Source organism: Gorilla gorilla, chromosome 23 (genome assembly GCF_029281585.2).
Source record: "Gorilla gorilla gorilla isolate KB3781 chromosome 23, NHGRI_mGorGor1-v2.1_pri, whole genome shotgun sequence".
In the NCBI taxonomy this organism is placed as follows: Eukaryota; Metazoa; Chordata; class Mammalia; order Primates; family Hominidae; genus Gorilla; species Gorilla gorilla.
Genome location: NC_086018.1, coordinates 33,612,061 through 33,633,073, shown reverse-complemented (window position 1 = coordinate 33,633,073; position 21,013 = coordinate 33,612,061). Strand labels below are relative to the sequence as shown.

The 21,013-nt window shown below is 51.1% G+C and overlaps 1 protein-coding gene across 3 annotated transcripts; it reads left to right on the top strand.

Annotated features, from left to right (window-relative positions):
* Positions 1 to 1,824: 1,824 nt before the first annotated feature.
* Positions 1,825 to 18,413, top strand: MB (myoglobin). Of its 3 annotated transcripts, none has more exons than XM_055374522.2 (4): positions 1,825 to 1,988; positions 7,762 to 7,864; positions 14,070 to 14,292; positions 17,734 to 18,413. In XM_055374522.2, exons 2-4 carry the CDS (start codon positions 7,770 to 7,772, stop codon positions 17,878 to 17,880), a joined length of 465 nt encoding a protein of 154 aa, XP_055230497.1. In that variant the 5' UTR covers positions 1,825 to 1,988; positions 7,762 to 7,769; the 3' UTR covers positions 17,881 to 18,413. The 3 variants fall into 3 exon arrangements, with proteins under 3 accessions (XP_055230497.1, XP_055230496.1, XP_018874110.1); XM_055374521.2 differs by lacking the exon at positions 1,825 to 1,988 and adding an exon at positions 2,649 to 2,701; XM_019018565.4 differs by lacking the exon at positions 1,825 to 1,988 and adding an exon at positions 7,518 to 7,665.
* The last annotated feature ends 2,600 nt before the right edge of the window (positions 18,414 to 21,013 follow it).

Genomic DNA, 21,013 nt, shown 5'->3' with positions numbered 1-21,013 from the left:
GCCTATGCTGAATGACCTCGATTATTGCCCTTATCAGAAAGTACTGACAACATTAGGTCACACATCCCTCCCTCCTACCACCTCTCAATGCTCAGAGGCCAGCCGGTGTCACCTTGGTCCCCCCAGAGCCCAGCACGGAGCCTGGCACACACCAGGTGAGCATGAGTGCTGTGGAACGTGACTATCCGTTCTGAGCCCCCAAGTCCTTGTCTTGGTCCTTGTGCTTGGAATATCTCTTCCTCACTTTGCTCCTAACAAGCTCCTATTGATCCTTCAAAACGCTGCTCAGGCATCACCTGAGCCTGGCACATAAAGTTCTTCCCAGTAGGTGTCACCTCCCACAGGCCCACTTGCCCCACGCGTCTCCGGCAGGCTTTTGCAGCACTGTTTGGTACCTCTGCTTAGAACACTCTGCAGAACGCTCCCTCATACGTTCACATCCAGGCCAGCCATCACCTCTGAACAAACTCCTATGGATCCCTCAAAGGCCTTCACCTCACAGGCCTAGGCACTGCCTTCTCACCCCTCCAAAGCCTTTGCTGAAATGTCTGCTGCGTTCCAGATCCCACTGAGGTATCTCCTCCACTGGACTTTGAGTCCCTTGAGAGCAAGGACCATGGATACCTTATATCACCGTGAGCAATTATTGAGCACTTACTGTTGTTAAAAAAGTTTAACCTCTAGCCGCCTCCTTACATATTTTAAGTTGGGCCTAAAAGTTTTTCTGTACATCATGAACTATAACAAGTGGAGATATAGACAGACTATAGCCTACACTGTGCCAATCACCACATTTTGGCCAATCAAATGCAGCCAACTGTTCGAACCATGTTCAGATAAACCAAATGCCAACCTGTAACCAATCCAGCTGTTTCTGTACCTCATTTCTGTTTTCTGTATGTCACTTTCCTTTTTCTGTCCATAAATCTTCCACCATTTAGCTGTGGAGTCTCCAGGCCTACTCTGGCTTGGGAGGCTGCCCTGCTCGCAAATCATTCATTGCTCTGTTAAACTCCTTTACATTTAATTTGGCTGAAGTTTTTCTTTTATCACTATGTATCCACCACATTCAGTGCTCCCTTTTTCTTAATTTTATTTATTTATTTATTTATTTATTTATTGAGACAGGGTCTCACTCTGTCACCCAGGCTGGAGTGCAGTGGTGTGATCTCGGCTCACTGCAACCTCTGCCTTCTGGGTTCAAGCGATTCTCCAGCCTCAGCCTCCTGAGTAGCTGAGACTACAGGAGTGCACCACCATGCCTGGCTAATTTTTGTATTTTTAGTAGAGACAGGGTTTCACCATGTTGGCCAGGCTGGCCTTGAACTCCTGACCTCAAGTGATCCTCCCTCCTCAGCCTCCCAAAGTGCTGGGATTACAGGCGTGAGCCACCGCGCCTGGCCAGTGCTCCCTTTTTCAGTCCTCCTAGTGACATTTGAGGTAGGTTATTCTTTTCAAAATTTCCATTTTACAGATTTTTTAAAAAGCGCCCTTGGAAAGTTATGCCACTTTTCCTGGATCACAATATTAAAAGATCACAATTCATCTTCTAATAATTTGGCAAGCCATCCACGGTCTTCTAAGCAAGGCGCATTGAATATAACGAATATAGAGACAGAAAAAGACCCCTCCCCGCTGGCTGGGTTGAGGGACTGAGAAACGGAGAGCCCAGATGGAAGGGCAGAGGTGCAGGCTTTTCTCCTTGTTGCCACTAGATGGCAGTAGGGCACCCGTTGTCAGCCCTGGGGCAAGGTCACCGACTGTCTTTGCCTTTGCCTCCAGCAAGCCAAGACCCTGGGCAGACTCAATCCAAAAATAAACAAAGAGCATGTTGGCCTGGTCCTTTGCTAGGTACTGTAGAGCAGGTGAGAGAGTGAGGGGGAAGGACTCCAAATTAGACCAGTCCTTAGCCATGAAGCAGAGACTCTGAAGCCAGACTGCCTGGGTCCCAATCTTGGGCTTGGTATTTCCTAGCTGTGTGACTCTGGGTAAGTTACTTAACTTCTCTGTGCCTCAGTTCTCTCAAGTGTAAAGTGAGGCTTGTAAAAGTGTCTCCTGCAAAAGAAAGGGCTGCTGGGAGGAGGGGTGTCCCTGGTGTGCACTAAGTACAATATGAGTTTGTGGCTTTTATATTCCTGCCTCTGAGGCACTCACAGGGTAGAAATGGGGAGAAGCCAGTCCAGACAGGTGCACCCCAAAGCAACAGAGATGAGAAGGCTGCACCCATGCTGGAGCCAGAGGGGGGAAGAGGGCACATCTGCTGGGAATGGGTAGAGCAGGGTGGGAGGAGTCCTGGCAGGGGAGCCGTTCCTATGCAATGGGCCTTGAAGGAAGGGGAGGATGGGTGGATGTGGGGTTAGGTGACTGTGGAGGTGGGGCTGGTCTCTGTCCAGGTGACAGGTGGATGGTGGAGCTGGAGGAGCCACTCGGAGCCTCCAAGGCTGGGGAGGGTGGAGGGGGGAGGCAGGTCGGTGTCCCAGGGCACACCTGTTGACTAGGGGATTAGGATGTTGTGTCCCTGCCAGCCCTCCTCCAATAAGCCCCTCTGGGCCTGCAGGGAGAGGAGGAGCCTTGCCATGTAAACTGTATTTTTAGTTCCCTGTGCCTCTCCCCGGCTGCTATAAGACACCTCTCCCCACCCCCAGCCCTGGCCGCTTGGCTGGAGGCTCTGCGAGGACAGCTGGGGAGAAGGGGAGCTGTGGTCAGTATGATGGATCCTGAGGGGCTGGAGAGGAGCAGCCCTGGAGGGTGGGTTCCTGGGAGTCTGGAGCAAGCTTGGGGGTCCTGCTGCCCCATCGAGGGCCTTGAGCAGGTCCTGCAACTCCCAGGCCTCAGCCCTGCTCTAAGCCCTGGCCTGGCGCTGGTCCAGGAGGGTAGACTCTGCCAGGGAGGCACAAGCTAAGCTGGGGGTGGGGTGGGAGGGCCTGCTGGCAGGAGGGAGGCACTGCCCAGACTGGCCTCCAAAGGCTGGTTCCCAGAAGGAGGAGGAAGAGAGTAGTGAAGATCGTGGGGAGTCCTGGCTTTGAGGAGCCAGAGTTCTCCTTCTTGCCACATCTTTGATCTCCCTTGGTGGTGTCTTAAGCCCAGATTTACCAAAGGGAATTGTCAGCTGTCCAAGGGCTAGCAAATTCCTAGGTCACCTAGACTGGATTTTCTGACCATAAAAATTGTGGGCCAGGTGCACAGCTGCCTGAGGGGCTCAAACCTGTGCAGGTGGGTGCTGGAATCCCCTTTGCTATAGCGTTCTCTTTGTGTGCATGTGACCAGAGGTGAGAGTGGCTGGAGACCGAAGATGGCAGAGCCCGTCTTTCTCCACCAGACTGAGGCCCCTGACTTGCCTTGCCTGGGGAGGGTGCTCAGTGGAAGTCCTGGGATGTTCAGTCTGGACGAGAAAAGTCTTGGGTGAGCCTGCTCCTTCTCTTGTGAGGCCTACTCAGCTGGGCCTCTATATCCCCAAGGAGCAGGCGGAGCCGCCACAAGGAAGTGCACGTGACATGGAGGCATCTTTTGGTTCGACATAAAAAAGGATTTTTAAAGCTTTGGGTAGTGAGCTCACCACTCCCAGGAGTATTCAAGCAGATGCCAGATGATGATCTGTAGGGAAAACTACATTTAGTGGGAAATTGGACAAAATACCGTTGAAGGCCTCTTTTAGTCACAAGATACTATGGCCCTATAATTCTAGATTTCTCTGCTTCTAGCTCTCTGTAAGTCTGGAATCTAGAACCCAAGTTTCTCCGGTGGTGAAAAGTTGAAGACTTTGACACTCTAGAATTTTAATTCTGGGATCTCAAGACTCCAGAATTGGGAGCCTTGAGGATGATTCTATAAGTCTCAGTTTTGGATTCAAAGGATCCTGTGATATGAAAGGGAAAAAGAGGAGGTCTGACTTGGTGGGATCCAGTTTTGCCCCACTGGGTATCAGACTAATGTGTCCTGCATTCGTGCGTGTGTGTGTGTGTGTGTGTAGCATGAGCGTGTAAGGCTGTAGAAAGTTTTGCACACAAAGGCAGCCTGGCTTTCCTATCATGTGTCTGCAGCTTCTCTGCCCTGGCCATAATGAAGGCTGTCACAGGGATAATAATAGCCCCCAAACAGAGCCGGTGACTCCAGGTAGCCATAGCAACTGTGAGGTAACGCTGCTCTGTTGTAGAGATGTGTAAGTACAAACAGATGTCGGTGCCTTCCCATTAGCTTAAATGGTAAAACTTAAAAGGTCCATCAACTTCAAAGCTACAGGTTTCCATGAGCATGCCAGTTAATGGGGGCGCTTGCCAAGCGGGTGATAGCTTCATATTAAACATTTCAGCATCAGTAATGGGTTGATGAGATTTTAAATGCTCAGGCCATCCCCAGACAACTCAGGAGGCCAGAGACGGGAGAAGAGCTGGGATTCGGGTAGTAATCAGCCCTGCCCTGCCCCGCACCCTCAGGGGTGTTCTGCCACTCTCGGGAGGGCACAGGCCAGAGAGCATTTGAAAACCGCACACAGCGTCTCAATCTCCAGGAGTCTCAGATCTGCCTCTCGGCCTTCCCCAGCGCACCGGGCAGGGGGCCCCGGGTCAGATGTGGCACAGCTCAATGCCATCTCCTTCTTTCTGCCCTCCTCTCTCACACCCTGGACTCACCTCCAGCGAGTGACCAGCAGTAAGGGTCAAACTGCTGAGAGTCTGAGACCAGGGCAGACCCTCTCAGAGTTGTCTTTCCTTCTGAGGCTGGGCCTGGCACAGACTGGGGCCTCAGTAATGGGCTTTCGAATGAATGAATGAACAAAGGAACAAACAGATGACTGACTGACTGAATGAATGAATGAGATCCCCTTTGGCATCCCCATGGCTTCTTTTTTTCTTTTTGAGATGGAGGCTCACTCTCTTGCCAGGCTGGAGTACAGTGGCACGATCTCGGCTCACTGCAACCTCTGCCTCCCAGGTTCAAGTGATTCTCCTGCCTCAGCCTCCCAAGTAGCTGGGACTACAGGTGCGCGCCACCATGCCCAGCTAATTTTTGTATTTTTAGTAGAGACAGGGTTTGAACATGGTAGCCAGGATAGTCTCGATCTCTTGACCTTGTGATCCACCCACCTCGGCCTCCCAAATTGCTGGGATTACAGGCGTGAGCCACCACACCCGGCCCCCCATGGCATTTTAGCTACTTATTTTGTTACTGCCTCTTCCACTGCTAAAGAGATGGGTCTTTGGAGGTCGGCTGGCCTAGCATTTGGGGTTGACTTCTGGAATGGTCACTAGGGAAGGGGCGCCAGATGTGCAGCCGGTGCCTCTGACCCTTTTGGTCGCTAGGAGTCAGCTGACTCAGTACACAGGACTCACTGAATGGAGACACAAGGCTCCTCCAGGGAGTGGCGGCTCATGGCAATCCTAGAATGGTCACCAGCCAGGCTTTAGAGACCCACACAGAGGGCGTTCTGACCCAAAGTTGCACTGGGGAACTCCAAGTTTGGGGATTCTTTGAATTTAACTCTTTTTCTAGCTACATTTCCTACTATTTGTCCAATTCTTACCAAACATCCCTGTTCACATTCCGAAGCTGGGATCTGACTGGCAGGGCTAGTAGATGCTGACTATTCAGATGGAGCCCTGACATTGGCTTTCTCAGCTTGGCTGTGACTGGCAGCAGGTTTGGGGGAGAATTGTGTGTCTCAGAACATGACTGGCTACACCTGCACCTCAGCAGGGTTGGGGCAGGGCAGTTATCTTCAAAAAGCTGTGTAGGTGGGGCAGTCATTACTGACACATCCAGTGCAGACCCAGGATGGCCCAAACACTGGCTTATCCTTTCTGAATCTCATCTCCCACAGCTGTAAAGCGGGGTGGTGCTCACTACCTCACAGAGATGTTGTAAAGATTCGATGTAATCTTGCCGGGCAGCCACTTTGTAAACTGTATAGTCCTATGCAGATGGAAGGAAGGGCCTGTGCCTACCTTGATCATAGCACTAAACAAACTGTACTGTATTTTCATTCCTCTTAGTTATCTCCCTAAAAAGACTCTGAGTTCCTTGAACACAGGAGGGTGTTTTATTTGATTTTGTTATCCTCAGCATGTAGCAGTGTCTGACACACAGTAGGTGCTCTATCACTGTGAGAGGGATGGACGGATGGATGGAGTTACAGATGGATAGATGGATAGATGGAGGGATGGGTGGATGATGGATGGATAGATGGATGGAGGGGGGATGATGAATGGAGGGATAATGAATGGATGAATGAGGGGATGGGTGGATGGATGAATGGAGGGATGGATGGATGAACACATGGATAGATGGATAGATGGAGGAATTGGTGGATTTTGGATGGATGGGTGGATGGATAGATGAATGAATGCCTGGATAGACAAAGAGATGATGGATAGATGAATGGACGAATTAAGGGATGTCGGATAGATGGAGGGATTGGTAGATGTTGGATGGATGGGTGGATGGATAGATGAGTGAATGCCTGGATAGACAAAGAGATGATGGATGGATGAATGGATGAATTAAGGGATGACAGATGGATGGATGGATGAGTAACTGGATGAACAAGTGGATAAGTGGATAGATGGTTGAATACCTGAATGGATTGAAGGAGGATGCATAGATGTAAGATAAGGCTAATCATCCTCCACTCACTTTCTTTGCAAAACCATCCACTCATTTACTCAACAAACATTTATTCAGTTCAAACTTGGCACAGAGCACCATGTGAGGCCCAAGAGATACGTGGGTTAATAAAACAGAGCTCCTGCCCTCCTGAAAACTGCAAAGAAGGGGGCGTGGCTTCCTCAGTTCAAATCCCAACTCTGCCAGCGACTAGCTGTGCATCTGTGATGTTTCCCTACTTTCTCTCAATTAAATAGGGATAATGTCAGTACCTATCACATTGGGAGGTCTTGCGGGGATTAAATGAGTTACCAAATGCCAAGTGTTTGGGACACGGCCTGGCACCCAGCAAAGTCTCTTGTGAGTGCTGGCTGCTATTATCCTAATGGAGAAGCTGGCATGAAAACCAGGAAATAGGATGCCCTTTGGGAAGCAATGCAACAGGAACTTACACAAAGAAAGGAAAGGAGGAAGCAATTAGTGGTGTCTCAAAGGAGTATGTCAAGAAAAACTTTTCAGAGGGAAACCTTTGAGCAGGGTCATGAAAACAGGAGTTCTCTAAGAGATTGTGGACTTGCCTGGGACCACCTGGCTATAAGCACGAAACCATCTGGTTCCTTTCTGTCACTTCTGGCTGGGTGAGGGGTCTCTGGCAAAGGGGCAGAAGGTGCGTGAGAGGTTGCGAATGGCCAGGACTGTCCTGGGGCCAGCTGGGGCGCCTGGTGGCCAAGCTTAGAAACATGACAGGTCCTCTTGGGAGGGCTGACCGCAGGGAGCGTTGGGTTTCAGGCTGCTGGCGTCAGCCTCGGTGGTGCCCTTTCTGTCGGCTATGAGAGTCCAGACAGTGCCCAACCTCCTCCCCTTCTTTCCACACACACAACCACCCCACCCCCTGTGGCCTGAGCTGTCCTGCCTCGCTACAATGGCATCTGCCCTAAAATAGCTTCCCATGTGAGGGCTAGAGAAAGGAAAAGATTAGACCCTCCCTGGATGAGAGAGAGAAAGAGAAGGAGGGCAGGGGAGGGGGACAGCGAGCCATTGAGCGATCTTTGTCAAGCATCCCAGAAGGTATAAAAACGCCCTTGGGGCCAGGCAGCCTCAAACCCCAGCTGTTGGGGCCAGGACACCCAGTGAGCCCATACTTGCTCTTTTTGTCTTCTTCAGACTGCGCCATGGGGCTCAGCGACGGGGAATGGCAGTTGGTGCTGAACGTCTGGGGGAAGGTGGAGGCTGACATCTCAGGCCATGGGCAGGAAGTCCTCATCAGGTAAAAGGAAGAGATTCCATTGCCCCTGCCACCCACACCCTAAGATCAAGGGTGTTCAGCTGCAAGGTGGAAAGTTTACACGTGGGGTAGGTCAGTTGGCTGCATTAGTTAAGGGTGTTAGAACGGTCACTTGCTTTTTCTTTGCTTTTAAGTGTCAGGGATTGGACTCAGGAGAGGGAAAGGAGACATTTCAGGCTGATGTCAGCAGCTGGAGGAAGCATGAGAATCAAACCTTGGATGCTCAGAGTCCACCAGGAAGAATTTTAGAATTATAGACGGTCAGAGTTAACAAGGGTCCTGAGAGATTTTGTACAGCCACCTCTCTTACAGGATGAGGACAAAAAGGGACTGAGAAGGGGAGGACATTTCCAGAGTCACAGCTCATTAAATGCTCTTAAAGTGTCAAGGTTAAGACATGCTCTTCAAGGGGAGACAGATCTGGTTCTAGACTTGGCTCTGCCACTGAGCCACTGGGTGACCTTTGGGAAGGTACTCAACCTCTCGGAGCCTCAATTTCCTCTCCTGTACAGTGAGGGGATATCCTAATATCTATATCCTAGAGGAGATGTGAGAATTAAATAAGATAATGCATGCAAGAGGCCTGGCATGGTTCCTGGCATATACTGAGTCCTAGAAATGTTAGTAGCTATTACTGATGAAGCCCAGGCTAGGGACCTTTCAAAGCATTGCAATTAGAGAACAGAAGATAGAGGCTCGTTAGTGACCTTCGATGTTGAGTGTGTCTCCAGTTTGAGAAGTCTGAATGATGTGGTCTGCAAGTATATCCTGCCTTCTACCACAAGGGATTCCAGAATACACCAAAGAAAACAAAATTCTGAGGTTTGTAAATAGAGGGTGGCTGTGGTTTGTACATAGAAGCTCATCTCCTCGTTGCCTTCCATCCCAAATGGTGATACACTCTTCTCTTGGCCCCTTCCCTCACCATTCTGAGCTGGTTCCCTCACAAGTCTAATGGGTTACGAATCAACGTTTCTGCCAACGGGAGGAAGGAAGTGGGCGCCAGGGTTGCCACAAGTGAATAGATTGTCTTTGGCACTTTAATATGCAGATTAATTTCTGCTTATTTGTGAGCCAGAGCCAATTTTCCTCTTCCACTCCTTCGTCCTTTGGGTCTCCCTTGGGCTTTACCCATTTCCAGCTTCCGTCTGCCTCGGGAGCATGGCTGGTCCTGGAAGCTCCGTTATCTAAAATTTGAGCCGTTGGTGATCCGTGCTACAAACACTTGAGGAAGAAGAGTTGAGTTTTCTGTTGACTCTAATGGCATCGTGGTGTGTTTCTTATGTCTTTCTTCTCCTGTCCCTGTCATCTGGCTGCAACAGGCCCTGTTGGATTGCACAAAGTGCTCCCCCGACCAACACACACACACAAATTGACATCAACTCCTGGGCCACAGATTTGCCGTGTGACCTTGGACAAGTCTCTCCACCTCTGGGTCTTATTTCTCTGCTGGTTGAGCGAAGGGATTGTCTTCCATGGTCTCCGAGATCCCGTCCCACGCTCATGCCCTAGAATTCTCTGAGTCCTTGATGCACTTTTGCCTTTGGAGAGGAGGCAGGACAGTCAGGTGTGGAGGTAGGAGACCAGAGTTTGCAGAGCAGAGGTCTTTCCAAGGTGATTTGGGAGCTGCCAGACCTAAGGCAGTGACTTGTACGTCTTGAAAGAGACTCAGGGTGTTGCATCATCAGGGAGGATCAGGGAGGCCGGGGGCCAGGGATAAGACATAATGCCTAGGGTTGCTGGCCCCTGAAAGGTCCCAGAGGCCTGGTGCCCTGTCACGTCTTAGGTTGTGGGACATGCAGAGACTGTGCCAGCTGGTTCTGCCCTCTCAGTATTTGGGGTACAGGGAGGATGGCCTCCCTGGGGGCAGGGTGGAGGAGGCTCATGCCCAGGACTGCAAATGCCACCCATGAGAGTTGGCATCTTGACTTTGTTCTAGATACTGACTCTGGATTTCCTAACTGACCTTGAAAGGTTATGTCTCCAATCTTCTGATTGTAAAAGAGGGCGAATTCCATGAAGCCCAGTCTGTAAAACACTGAGGCCTTCACTGCAAGTACACAAACATAAAATTCTAGAACACAGAAGCTGGAAGGTCACTTGGAGATTCTGGCTCCAGGAGTGGTTCTTCGGAAGGGAGGGGGCTGCTGAGTGGGCTCCACATCCCTGTTTTTCCTTCCTTTACTCAAACCTTTTTTGTTTTATTTACTTTGGCTGTTTTGGGGGGCGGGGGGAACAAAGGATTTCAAGGTCATAAAATGTTTGAAAATCACCAGTGGTGGTCACTGCTGCTCATTACAGGGAGGAACTGGGCCTGAGAGTCTCCACCGGTTAATGGCAGCCACAGGCAGGACCAAAAATTCCTGGGTGATGGTGATGATAGTGATAGATACTGATAATGGTAGAGATGATGAGGAGGAGAAAGACAGCAACCATTTATTCAGCACATACTGATTGCTGGGCTCTGTGTTAAGTGTTTCACTCACTGAAGCCTGACAACAATCTTACGAGGTAGATATGATTATGATCACCACATTTAACAGAGAGGTTAAGTAACTTACACCAAGTCACACAGCAAGTAAGAAAGGAGCTGGAATTCAAATTCAGGCAGCTTGGATCCAGAATCCTTGCTCCTTTTTTTTTGTTTGTTTGAGATGGAGTCTTGCTGGGATTACAGGTGCATGCCACCATGCCTGGCTAATTTTTGTATTTTTAGTAGAGACTAGGTTTCGCCATGTTGGCCAGGCTGGTCTCGAACTCCTGACCTCAGGTGATCTGCCCGCCTTGGCCTCCCAAAGTGCTGGGATTACAAGCCAATGCGCCCAGCCCAGAATCCTTGCTCTTGACCACTATGCTATACTGCCCCATGACCTTGCCACACGCAAGACGGGCTGCCACCCACGCTCTGGTTCTTTTATTCTAGTAGAGCCAGAGGGGTGTTCATGGATCTGACAATGTGCTCCATGTTCCATGTGAGTGTCCAATTGGGCCTCAGTTCAGAGAACAGCAGGAAAATGGCCTCCCTTCTCTCTGACTTGGACTGAAGATCTGTCTGATGAACCAGGCCCACTGACAGCAGGGTTGAAGCTGGAAACACAGGCAAGCGGGGCTTTCTGAAATACTAGAGGAAACGCCCTCCGTCCATTTCCACAGGCTGAGGGGCTTTCGTCTGTTCATTTTCCCGATCAGGCAAATCCAGGAGAATGGCCTTCTGTGGCTGCCTGGGGGGCTCCTAGATGCAAGGCCTGGGCCCACAGGAGGCAGGCAGCTGTGTGGTGCCGGAATGATCTTGCAGGGAGACAAATTAGCCCGATTCTGCTCTGCTGTTTAAAGTAAATATGGGGTGGGGTGGGGTGGCTCAGGCCTATAATCCCAGCACTTTGGGAGGCAGGATCGGGGGATCGCTTGAGTCCAGGAGTTCGAGACCAGCCTGAGCCACATAGTGAGACCCCTTCTCTACAAAAAATAAACAAAATTAGCTGGGCGTGGTGGTGTGTGCCTGTAGTCCCAGCTACGCGGGAGGCTGAGGTAGGAGGATCACTTGGGCCCAGGAGATTGAGGCTGCAGTGAGCCAAGATCACACCACTGCACTCCAGCCTGGGCAACAGAGCAATACCGTGTCTCAAAAAAATATTAATAAAGTAAATATGAGCTCTCTCCCTGGCTGTCTGGTGCTAAGAGTGGAAAGTAAGGCATTGGTGGGTCTAGACCCTTTTGGTTTACATATGGATGAGCAATGATCCAGAGAGGCTAAGTGACTTCAACATCACAGAGCACATTGGCGCCAGAACTGGGACCGGAACTCAGCTTCCGTAACTGTCAGTCCCATGTTCTCTTCCCTAGATATCAGAGGGCAGGGGCAGGCCCCAAAATGTCTGAGACCCCCAGCTGCCTTGTGTCCCAAATTCTTGGCCCTGTTCTGCCCCAGACAGTCTCCTTTCAGCGTCCTGACCTCGGACCATCGCCTGTGCATGCCAAGTCTTGCATCTGTCAGGCGGGAGTTCAAGGATCATTGTCGCCAGATAATAATAGTCAGGAGCTCAGGGACCCTTGGATGAAAGGTGTCAGAGACAAGCTGTCAGTGACGCATGAGGATTTGGATAAGGTCCTGGGGCGAGGTGGCAATGTTGGGCACGGCGGCAGACCATGCCCAACATGGGGGAAGGGAGTGTATGTGGTTCAGGCTTGTGCGTGTCTGTGTGTGTGTGTGCATGTGAGTATGGCGTGTGCTGGGATATATTCATGTGTACCTCTGTGTGAGTGTGCAGGCCCATATGTGAGTGTGCACACACATCTGTGAGAGCCCGCATGCATGTACACTTGTGAGGTGTTGATACATGTCCATGTAGGTATCAGTTTGCCTGTAAATATCTCTGTGTAACAATAACAAAGTCCGAATAGTCATCAAGAGTGTAGACATGAAGCCAGACTGCCTGGGTTAAATCCCCAGCTGGTTAGTCTTTCGGTGCCTCTGTTTCTTCCTCTGCAAAATGGCGTCTACCCCATCAGGATTTTAAAATCAGTTAATATGGCTGGGCACGGTGCTCACGCCTGTAATCCCAGCACTTTGGGAGGCTGAGGCAGGCGGATCACAAGGTCAGGAGATCGAGACCATCCTGGCTAACACGGAGAATTCTGAGAATTGCTCAAACCCAGGAGGTGGAGGTTGCAGTGAGCAGAGATTGCACCACTGCACTCCAGCCTGGGCAACAGAGCAAGACTCCATCTCAAAAAAGAAAAACAAAAAACAAAAAAACCATGAACTCATTTTCAGGTTGAGGAGCTCAGCATCCTGGTTGTGAAACACCCTCCTCATAAAACCCTGGGATGGAGACTACGGGGATCAGGTGCTTCCTTGTGACAACTTCTGGGCATGGTGGCTCAGGGAGCAAACTGGACTGTGGCCACAATACATACTGTGTACTTTTACAAGGATGTCACAGAGCCTGGGTATCATAAAAGAGGAGCTTTGCAAGGAACTGAAACCATTAGACAGGAGAGAGAGCCCTGGGCAGACAGGGTTGCCCGTGCCAAACATTTCAGGCTGTGGCACAAGGGAAAGGGTGGGAGTTATGAAACTGTTCCATTTTGGGTTTAGGTCTGGGCTCTGCCGCTAGCTAGCCAAGTGACCTTGGCCACTTATCTCTGTGGTCTTCCATGAGTAAAAGGCGGAAACTCACTCCTACCCAGAGGGCAGGTCTGACTCCCTTTAACCAGCACCCACCTGCTCACAGCAGGAAGGACCGAGTTCTAAAGCTGGAGGTGGCTGCTCAGAGTCCCAGCAGAGGCCTCTGGGGCACCTCACTGAGTGCCTGGCAGGAGTGGGTGCCTGTCTCAGGGCTGGGTTGAGTTGCTCCCACCAGGACCCTTCGTCATCTGCACAGTGAGGGGACTGGGAGGTTCAGAGAGTCACAGCTTGGGCTCAAAACAAGCAAGAGGTTTCTGAGTGTGAGGATTGCTCTGGAGTGGAATGGCCCTCACAGGTAGGAGTGAGCCTCCTGTAGCTAGAGGTATTTAAGCAGCTGAAGGACAATCCCTGGGCAGGAAGCTGCAGAGATGGTCGCAGCGTGGACTAGAACTGCTGTTTTGGTCACTCAGACCTCATTCCAGCCTGGCTTCTCTGAACAGCACCCCTGCAATAGTGAGCTGGTGACTTTACGTCTCAGAACCTCGGTTTCCACATCTGTAAAATGGGAATAATATGAATGACTCAAAAGGAAAATGCAAGTTGAGTCTATCATGGAACCTGGCACGTAGTAGGTGCTCAGCTAGTCCAGGGTCCTTCAGCTTCAGTGCTCCTGGCCCGCTCACAATGCCACTCAGCCATCTCCTCTCCAGGCAACTTGGGGAAAATTGGAGTGAGGCCAGTGAGCAATGCTGAGATGCCCCTCATAGTAAAGAAGATGATGATGATAATAAAAATAACAATAGCAAGCATTTATACGACACTCACTCTGTGCCAGACACCCTGTTGGTACATAGCACACACTATTTCACTTAATCCTTTAAGTAGGGACAAGTTATCCCCATTCCTTATATGAGGAAGCTGAGGTACAGAGAGGTGAAGCGAATGGCCCAAGGTCAGACAGCTGGGAAGACAGGGAGTTAAACTTGAACTCTAGTCTGGCTGCCCCCAGACCTCACACCGCACCTCCCATGACGACTCCAGCCTTCCCTGTGCCCACAGGCTCTTTAAGGGTCACCCAGAGACTCTGGAGAAGTTTGACAAGTTCAAGCACCTGAAGTCAGAGGATGAGATGAAGGCGTCTGAGGACCTAAAGAAGCATGGCGCCACCGTGCTCACTGCCCTGGGTGGCATCCTTAAGAAGAAGGGGCATCATGAGGCAGAGATTAAGCCCCTGGCACAGTCGCATGCCACCAAGCACAAGATCCCCGTGAAGTACCTGGAGGTAGGAGGCAGAGCCTGGGAAGGTGGGAGGATGTGGGGAAGGCCTCGGGTGGGGCAATGGGATCTGGGTTCAAGTCCCAGCTCAGCCACTAACTTGTGGGATGACCTATGTCACTCTTCTCTGTGCCCCAGGTTTCTCATTTGTAAAGGGGACTGCCACCCACTTTGCCTTCCTCCTGGGATCGTTGAGAATGAACACATTTAGCATTTTTAATTTAGTATGCCAAATTCACATCTTATTACCAAAGAGGAAAGGGAGAGGGGATATTGGGTGCAAAATTTGCATCCTCTCCATGGGTAGGTACCATTGTCATATCCACTTGATAGATGGGGAAACTGAGGCTCACAGAGGTTAAGCAGCTTGTCCATGGTCACAGGAGGTGGATAATGGCAGAGCCAAGATTAAAACGCAGGTCTCTATTACTACAGAACCCCAGCCCCTAACTGCTGTGCCACTGGGAGTCTGGTACATGCAGGACTTATGTGGCAGGAGCTCAGCAACTGGGGCTCAATTTGGGGTGGGGGTGGCCAGCAGGCTGGCTCTATTGGTTCCAGCATCTTCACAGATGAAGAGACAGGACCTCGGTTTCCAGCACGAGCAATTGGTTTGAACCTCCTGAGATGGGTTGGAAAGTTGGGTGGATCAGGGTTGGGGGCAGGAGCCTGGGCTTCAGGTTGTGTGTCTATAACTGGCGGGAGGAGGCGATTTGGGGAGAGGAGGGAGCTGGGGATGAAGGACCACAGGGAGAGGTGCATCCCCCGCGGGTAGAAACAGCAGGAAGTCTGGTGCAGCCATGAGGATTAGGATGTGGTGATAGCTACCCTCTGGGATGGAACACAGTGAGCATTTGCTGCCATGCCTAGCACATGGCATCCATCCTCAAAGTTGCCTCATGGCCAAAATGACTGCAAGAGCTCCAGCCACCTCTTCTATATTCCCAGCTGGAAGCAGGAGAAAGAGAGGAATGCTCTCTTTTGAGGAGTTTAAGGAGTCCCAGAAATCTCATCCAACAATTTTATTTACATCTCATTGGCCAGAAGTTAGTTACGGAGCCATCCTGTCTGCACAGAAAGCTGGGAAAGGTAGTCTATCACCCCTCCAAATACAACTAGTGTTCTGTTACCAAGGAAGAAAGGGAAATGGATATTGTGGACGTAATTAGCAGTCTCTGCCCCAGGCAAGTACCCTTCTCATCCGCATTTTACTGGTTTGGAAACTGAGAGCTCAGAGGGTTTAAGTAGCTTGCCCAAGGTCATACAGCTGATAAGCCAGGAGGTACAGTCAGATCCACGGTACTCTGGAACCAGGCTCTGAATCCACTGTGGCACAATATCACCCATTGACAACCACCGCCACCCCTCTTTAGCTTCAACCCTTGCACCCCACCCCGCAATTGCGCAGAGTCCTGCCTGCCCAACTGCTCCACATCACCAGCGTGAACAGACAACCCTGCACGTGAGGCCGTCCCTGCCTGCCCATCTTCTCTCTGCAAATCCCTGTTCATCCACTAAGGCCCAGTGCGAAGCCATCTCCCCTGCTTGGACCCCCAGGCCCACGAGGCTTTCAGCGGTTCCATCTGCCAGCCCCTCCCTGCACCATGGCACTTTATCCTCATCTCCGGTCATGGCACTGCCAGGCTGTGTGATAATTTGTCTCTTTGCCCAGCGGTCTCCCAGCAGACACTCAGCTCCCGAGGGGCTACCATTTCTGTGCCCCACTGGCATGTGGTTGGCTCACCATACACTTCCAATGACTGAGTTCTCTCTCTAGAGAGGAAGAAGCTGAGTCTTGGATAGAAAAAACCATGCAGCCAAGATATCACAACCAGTTGGTCACTAGAACCCAGGTCTCCCTAAAACATGCTTAATCTGATGCATAACCTCTGCAAAAAATTGAGACAGAGCCCAAGTGTCTGCTCTTCCGCCTCACGGTGGACCTTCCCTCTGCGCTGTTCATAAGACAGTCTCCACCTCACCTGTGGACAGATTGTCTCTCTGAGGGACTGAGGGGCTGTACAGGGTGGTGGGTGCCGAGAGTGTTTCCATTTCTCAATTATGCAGTGGCTCCGTTCCACTGTTTTCTAGATATGAGTGGCTCTGCCATGGACTCCAGAAAGTCTAAGCTGGGGGCCCAACCAGGCCATCTGGGTGGGTGAAGTCACACATGGAGTCGGGGCATAGGTGGCCCTGGAACTTGATTCTCTCAAGTTCTCTAAGGACAGGGCTTGCTCCATGACACCCTGAGCCCCCACTTTGTTTTGTGGCATTCATGAAATGGAAGGTGAAGTCAAGCATCCACCCTGATGCCCAAGAGTAGGCGTTTGTGGAGCTGCCCCTCTTTCCCAGCAGAGGGGCTTATGGGGTGTTGATGCTTCTTGAGGCCTCCCTTTGCATGTCCCACCCGCGACTATCCCTGCTTTATGTCACTTGCACCCTGGGGCCCTGAGAAAATGAGAAACCCAGCCTTGGTTCAGCCACTGCCTCTGTTCCCAGCTCTGGCAGTGGCCTGCCCACAGCCTCCTGGGCGCAAATCCATCTCTGCTCTCTGCTTCCTGCGTGACCTCGGTCTGGCCACTTGATTTTCTCCTCCGTAAAATGACACTCCTTGGTGCACCAGCCGGGGCTGTGGTTGGGATCAAATCTGGTTAACTTGAGAAAGCACAGCCGCATTTCACATCCACGAGTCTTTCCATCCCTAAAGCAGCCCCATGCTACATCTCCGTTTTCCCATGCCCATCTCTGTTATCCGGGCAGTGAGATTGTGGGTACTAAAGCAAATGGCAATGCTGAGGCTGATAGCAGACATTCTCCATCCTGGGAGCCAGCCGTGGGCCTCATCCCTGTCTTCTTCCTCTCTCTCCTTCCCTCCCACCAGTGTTTCTGTGCTTGGTATAAAAAATAGGAGGCTGTGCCCCCAAAATAGGGTCTTTAAAACAATAACCATACCAAGTCATTAAGTATGCAAAAATTGCATACACACAAATAGAAATAGTTCCTTTCTGGACTTTCTGATTGCAAAATCCTGAATACAATAATGAAATCTGAGCATTTCCCTTCTTTTCTGCTGCCTCCAAGCAGGTGGTGCTCTGAGCTCTCACCTGGTTTCAGTGGGGTCTACATCCTGATGGAGTGGAGGGGGCTGTGAGTAAGAGCGTGGGCTCCGGAGCCGGCCCTCCTGGGTCCAAATGTCCCTTCCATTCAACCTCCCCTTGCCTCAGTTTCTGCATCTGTAAATCGAGGGCAGTTGTAGTATCTATCTCACAGTGGTTGTGGGGATCAAAGGGGTTCATCCGTGGAGATCACACAGACTCTCACCTGGTGCCTAGCAAGTGCTCAATACATGGTCCTGGAATAAAGAGGAGGTAGGAGGAGAACTGACTCCCATCTGGCCCCTGGCTTGTCCCACCCTGGTGACCATTTTCTCTCCTCACCCTCCCTGCAGTTCATCTCGGAATGCATCATCCAGGTTCTGCAGAGCAAGCATCCCGGGGACTTTGGTGCTGATGCCCAGGGGGCCATGAACAAGGCCCTGGAGCTGTTCCGGAAGGACATGGCCTCCAACTACAAGGAGCTGGGCTTCCAGGGCTAGGCCCCTGCCGCTCCCACCCCCACCCATCTGGGCCCCGGGTTCAAGAGAGGGCGGGGTCTGATCTCGTGTAGCCATATAGAGTTTGCTTCTGAGTGTCTGCTTTGTTTAGTAGAGGTGGGCAGGAGGAGCTGAGGGGCTGGGGCTGGGGTGTTGAAGTTGGCTTTGCATGCCCAGCGATGGGCCTCCCTGTGGGATGTCATCACCCTGGGAACCAGGAGTGGCCCTTGGCTCACTGTGTTCTGCATGGTTTGGATCTGAATTAATTGTCCTTTCTTCTAAATCCCAACCTAACTTCTTCCAACCTCCAAACTGGCTGTAACCCCAAATCCAAGCCATTAACTACACCTGACAGTAGCAATTGTCTGATTAATCACTGGCCCCTTGAAGACAGCAGAATGTCCCTTTGCAATGAGGAGGAGATCTGGGCTGGGCGGGGCAGCTGGGGAAGCATTTGACTATCTGGAACTTGTGTGTGCCTCCTCAGGTATGGCAGTGACTCACCTGGTTTTAATAAAACAACCTGCAACATCTCAGTCTCTGCCTGGCATTTTTCATCTCCTAGAGTAAATGATGCCCCCACCAGCACCAGCATCAAGGAAGAAATGGGAGGAAGGCAGACCCTGGGCTTGTGTATGCAGAGAGCCTCAGGAAAGAGGAGAAGGGGAGGAGGAAAGGCAGGAGGGTGAGAGGGACAGGAGCCCACCCTCCCTGGGCCACCGCTCAGAGGCAGGCCCAGTGCAGGGCATGGGGAAATGGAAGGGACAGGCTTGGCCCCAGCCTTGGGAGCACCTTCTCTTCGGGGGAGGTGGGAGGCAGCGAACAGACCTCTGTAATACGAGGAGAGAGTGACAGGTGCACCAGGCTGTGGGAACCCAGAGGAAGCCATCATCATCATGGCTGCAATACCTTCAGTAACATGAGAAGGTCACCCTGTTAGTAAGTGGCAGAGCTGGGACTCAAACTATGGCCTGGAAGGCAGCAGGGACTCCAGCCAGGGAGACAGCAAGGTGGCCAGCCAGTGGCAGCTGCTGACCTTCTGGCCACAGAGAGAGGACAGACACATGGGGAATAATTTACAAACACAGGCCAGGAGACAAAATCCATATCAGCGAAGGCAGAGTGCACGGGCAGAAAATGTAAGTATTGCTGCGAGGGCCAAAAATAAAATGTTGGCATGTAATTGTGGCAGCCAGGAAGCAGGCTGCAGCAAAGGGTGTGGAAAGGGGCCTGGAAAAGGGCCTGGTGGGCTGGACCGGCCCACGTGCCCAAGCCATGAGGTCCTAGAATGCCACCACGACTCTGGGCGCCATCTCTGGGAAGCCCCAAGTCCTGGGCACCTTAAATCTCCAGTAGCTCCCAGAACAAGGGACCTTGAGCCCCCCTGCCCTTGAGCATCTGTCTTGGGGTCCAGTCCTACACCTACCCCACGATAATCGTGACCTCACTGCCCCAAACCTCAGACTAAGCTCAGGCTCATGGCTGCTGGGCAGAGCAGCGCTCCTCTGCTGGATGTGGACGCGTCCCAAATCCTAGCACACTTATTTACCAGGCTGTGCGGTGGCACCAGACAACCGCATTAGAAGGGCACCTTCTTCCTTTCTGCGCCAGGATTTGGGAATTCGTATGCTCTATGAAGAGGTGGGAGAGAAAGGAGGGGAGTTCAGGGTGAGGGGAGCTTTTTGATCTTGGAGCCTGGAGAAAAATTCCACATACTTAATTCAATTGAACACTCAGGCAATGAGCAGTTCTGTAGAGGATTCGTGTGCAGGATTTAAAGTTGAATAAACTGGGTCCCTGTCTGCAAGCCATTGACAATCTAGTCAGGGAGACAGATGTGTTCTGATAATTAAATCAGGGCAGAACACCATTAGGGATGCAGAGATGCACCCGTTACTTGTTATTCATTCAGCATCCATTGAACAAATGTGTGCTAAGCAGAGCAATTTTTTAAAAAATTCCCAGTTTATGTGCACCTTGGATGCACACGATGCAACTTATTCTTTGTGTGTGTGTGCTTGTGTGTGCACACCTGTGACTCAAGGGGACTTCTGTTTTGAATCTTCATTTTGCGTGAGTGGCAAATACTTAATTTATTTGAGATTTTCTTGTGGTTTTTGGGCTGATTCCAAGGGGCTTATGTGTGCCAAGTTGTGGTGTGCGTGCATGGGGAGGTGGCAATCTGGTGGCTGCTGTCATCTATCCCCAGGGGTGACCTCAGGACTGCTGCACCCACCTGGTCCTTAGTCGTTGTTCCTTATCAGATCCTCTGCGTAGGAAACTGTGATCGCTTTTGCCTGGGACCACTTCCTCCCTGAAACACTCTTGCCCCATGAGGTCTCTGCCTGGAATGTGAGGCATGGATTTTCTCTGTGTTCAGACCCCGCGGACCTGTCTGAACTTTTTTTTTTTTTTTTTTTTTTTTTTTTGCCTCTTCTAGGACTTGGTAGGGCTTGTGCAAGGCGGCTCTGTATGGTTGTATGGGTTGTGCACTCCACATGGGTGCCTGGACGAAGCGGGTAATAAGAGCTGGATGTGAACTGTGCTCCAGTTACCAAACTGTGCACCCAGGGGGGTGCCTTTTCCTAACCCACACAAGGTGCTTTATGAGCAGGGACAGAGCCTCTTTCTCTGAGAACTACCAGCATCTGCAATCTGGGTGTTTTCTCTGCAGTTCTCTTCTTTATGACAGTTTCAGAAAATGATTCTCTAGCCTGGAAAGCAGAAAACTCTCATGATTTCCTCCAAGTATTTTCTCCTTTCTGTGTATTCCTTCTGGTTCTCTCCGAGTCTCAGCTTTCGACACTGCAAATCCAGGCAAGAGACATGGGTTTTTTGTTCTCAGCTGTCACATCCTTCCCTGAGGCTTAGGGAAAGAAATACTTTGCTGTCTAAAGAAGAGGTGAGAGCAAAAGGAATAAAGGCAATCCTGGGGGAAGAATAGAGGTTAACATTTAAAAAATATCCTAGCGGGGCGGTGGCTCATGCCTGTAATCCCAGCACTTTGGGAGGCCGAGGCGGGTGGATCACCTAAAGTCAGGAGTTCGAGACCAGCCTGACCAACATGGTGAAACCCCGCCTCTACTAACATACAAAATTAGCCAGGCACAGTGGCACATGCCTGTAATCCCAGCTA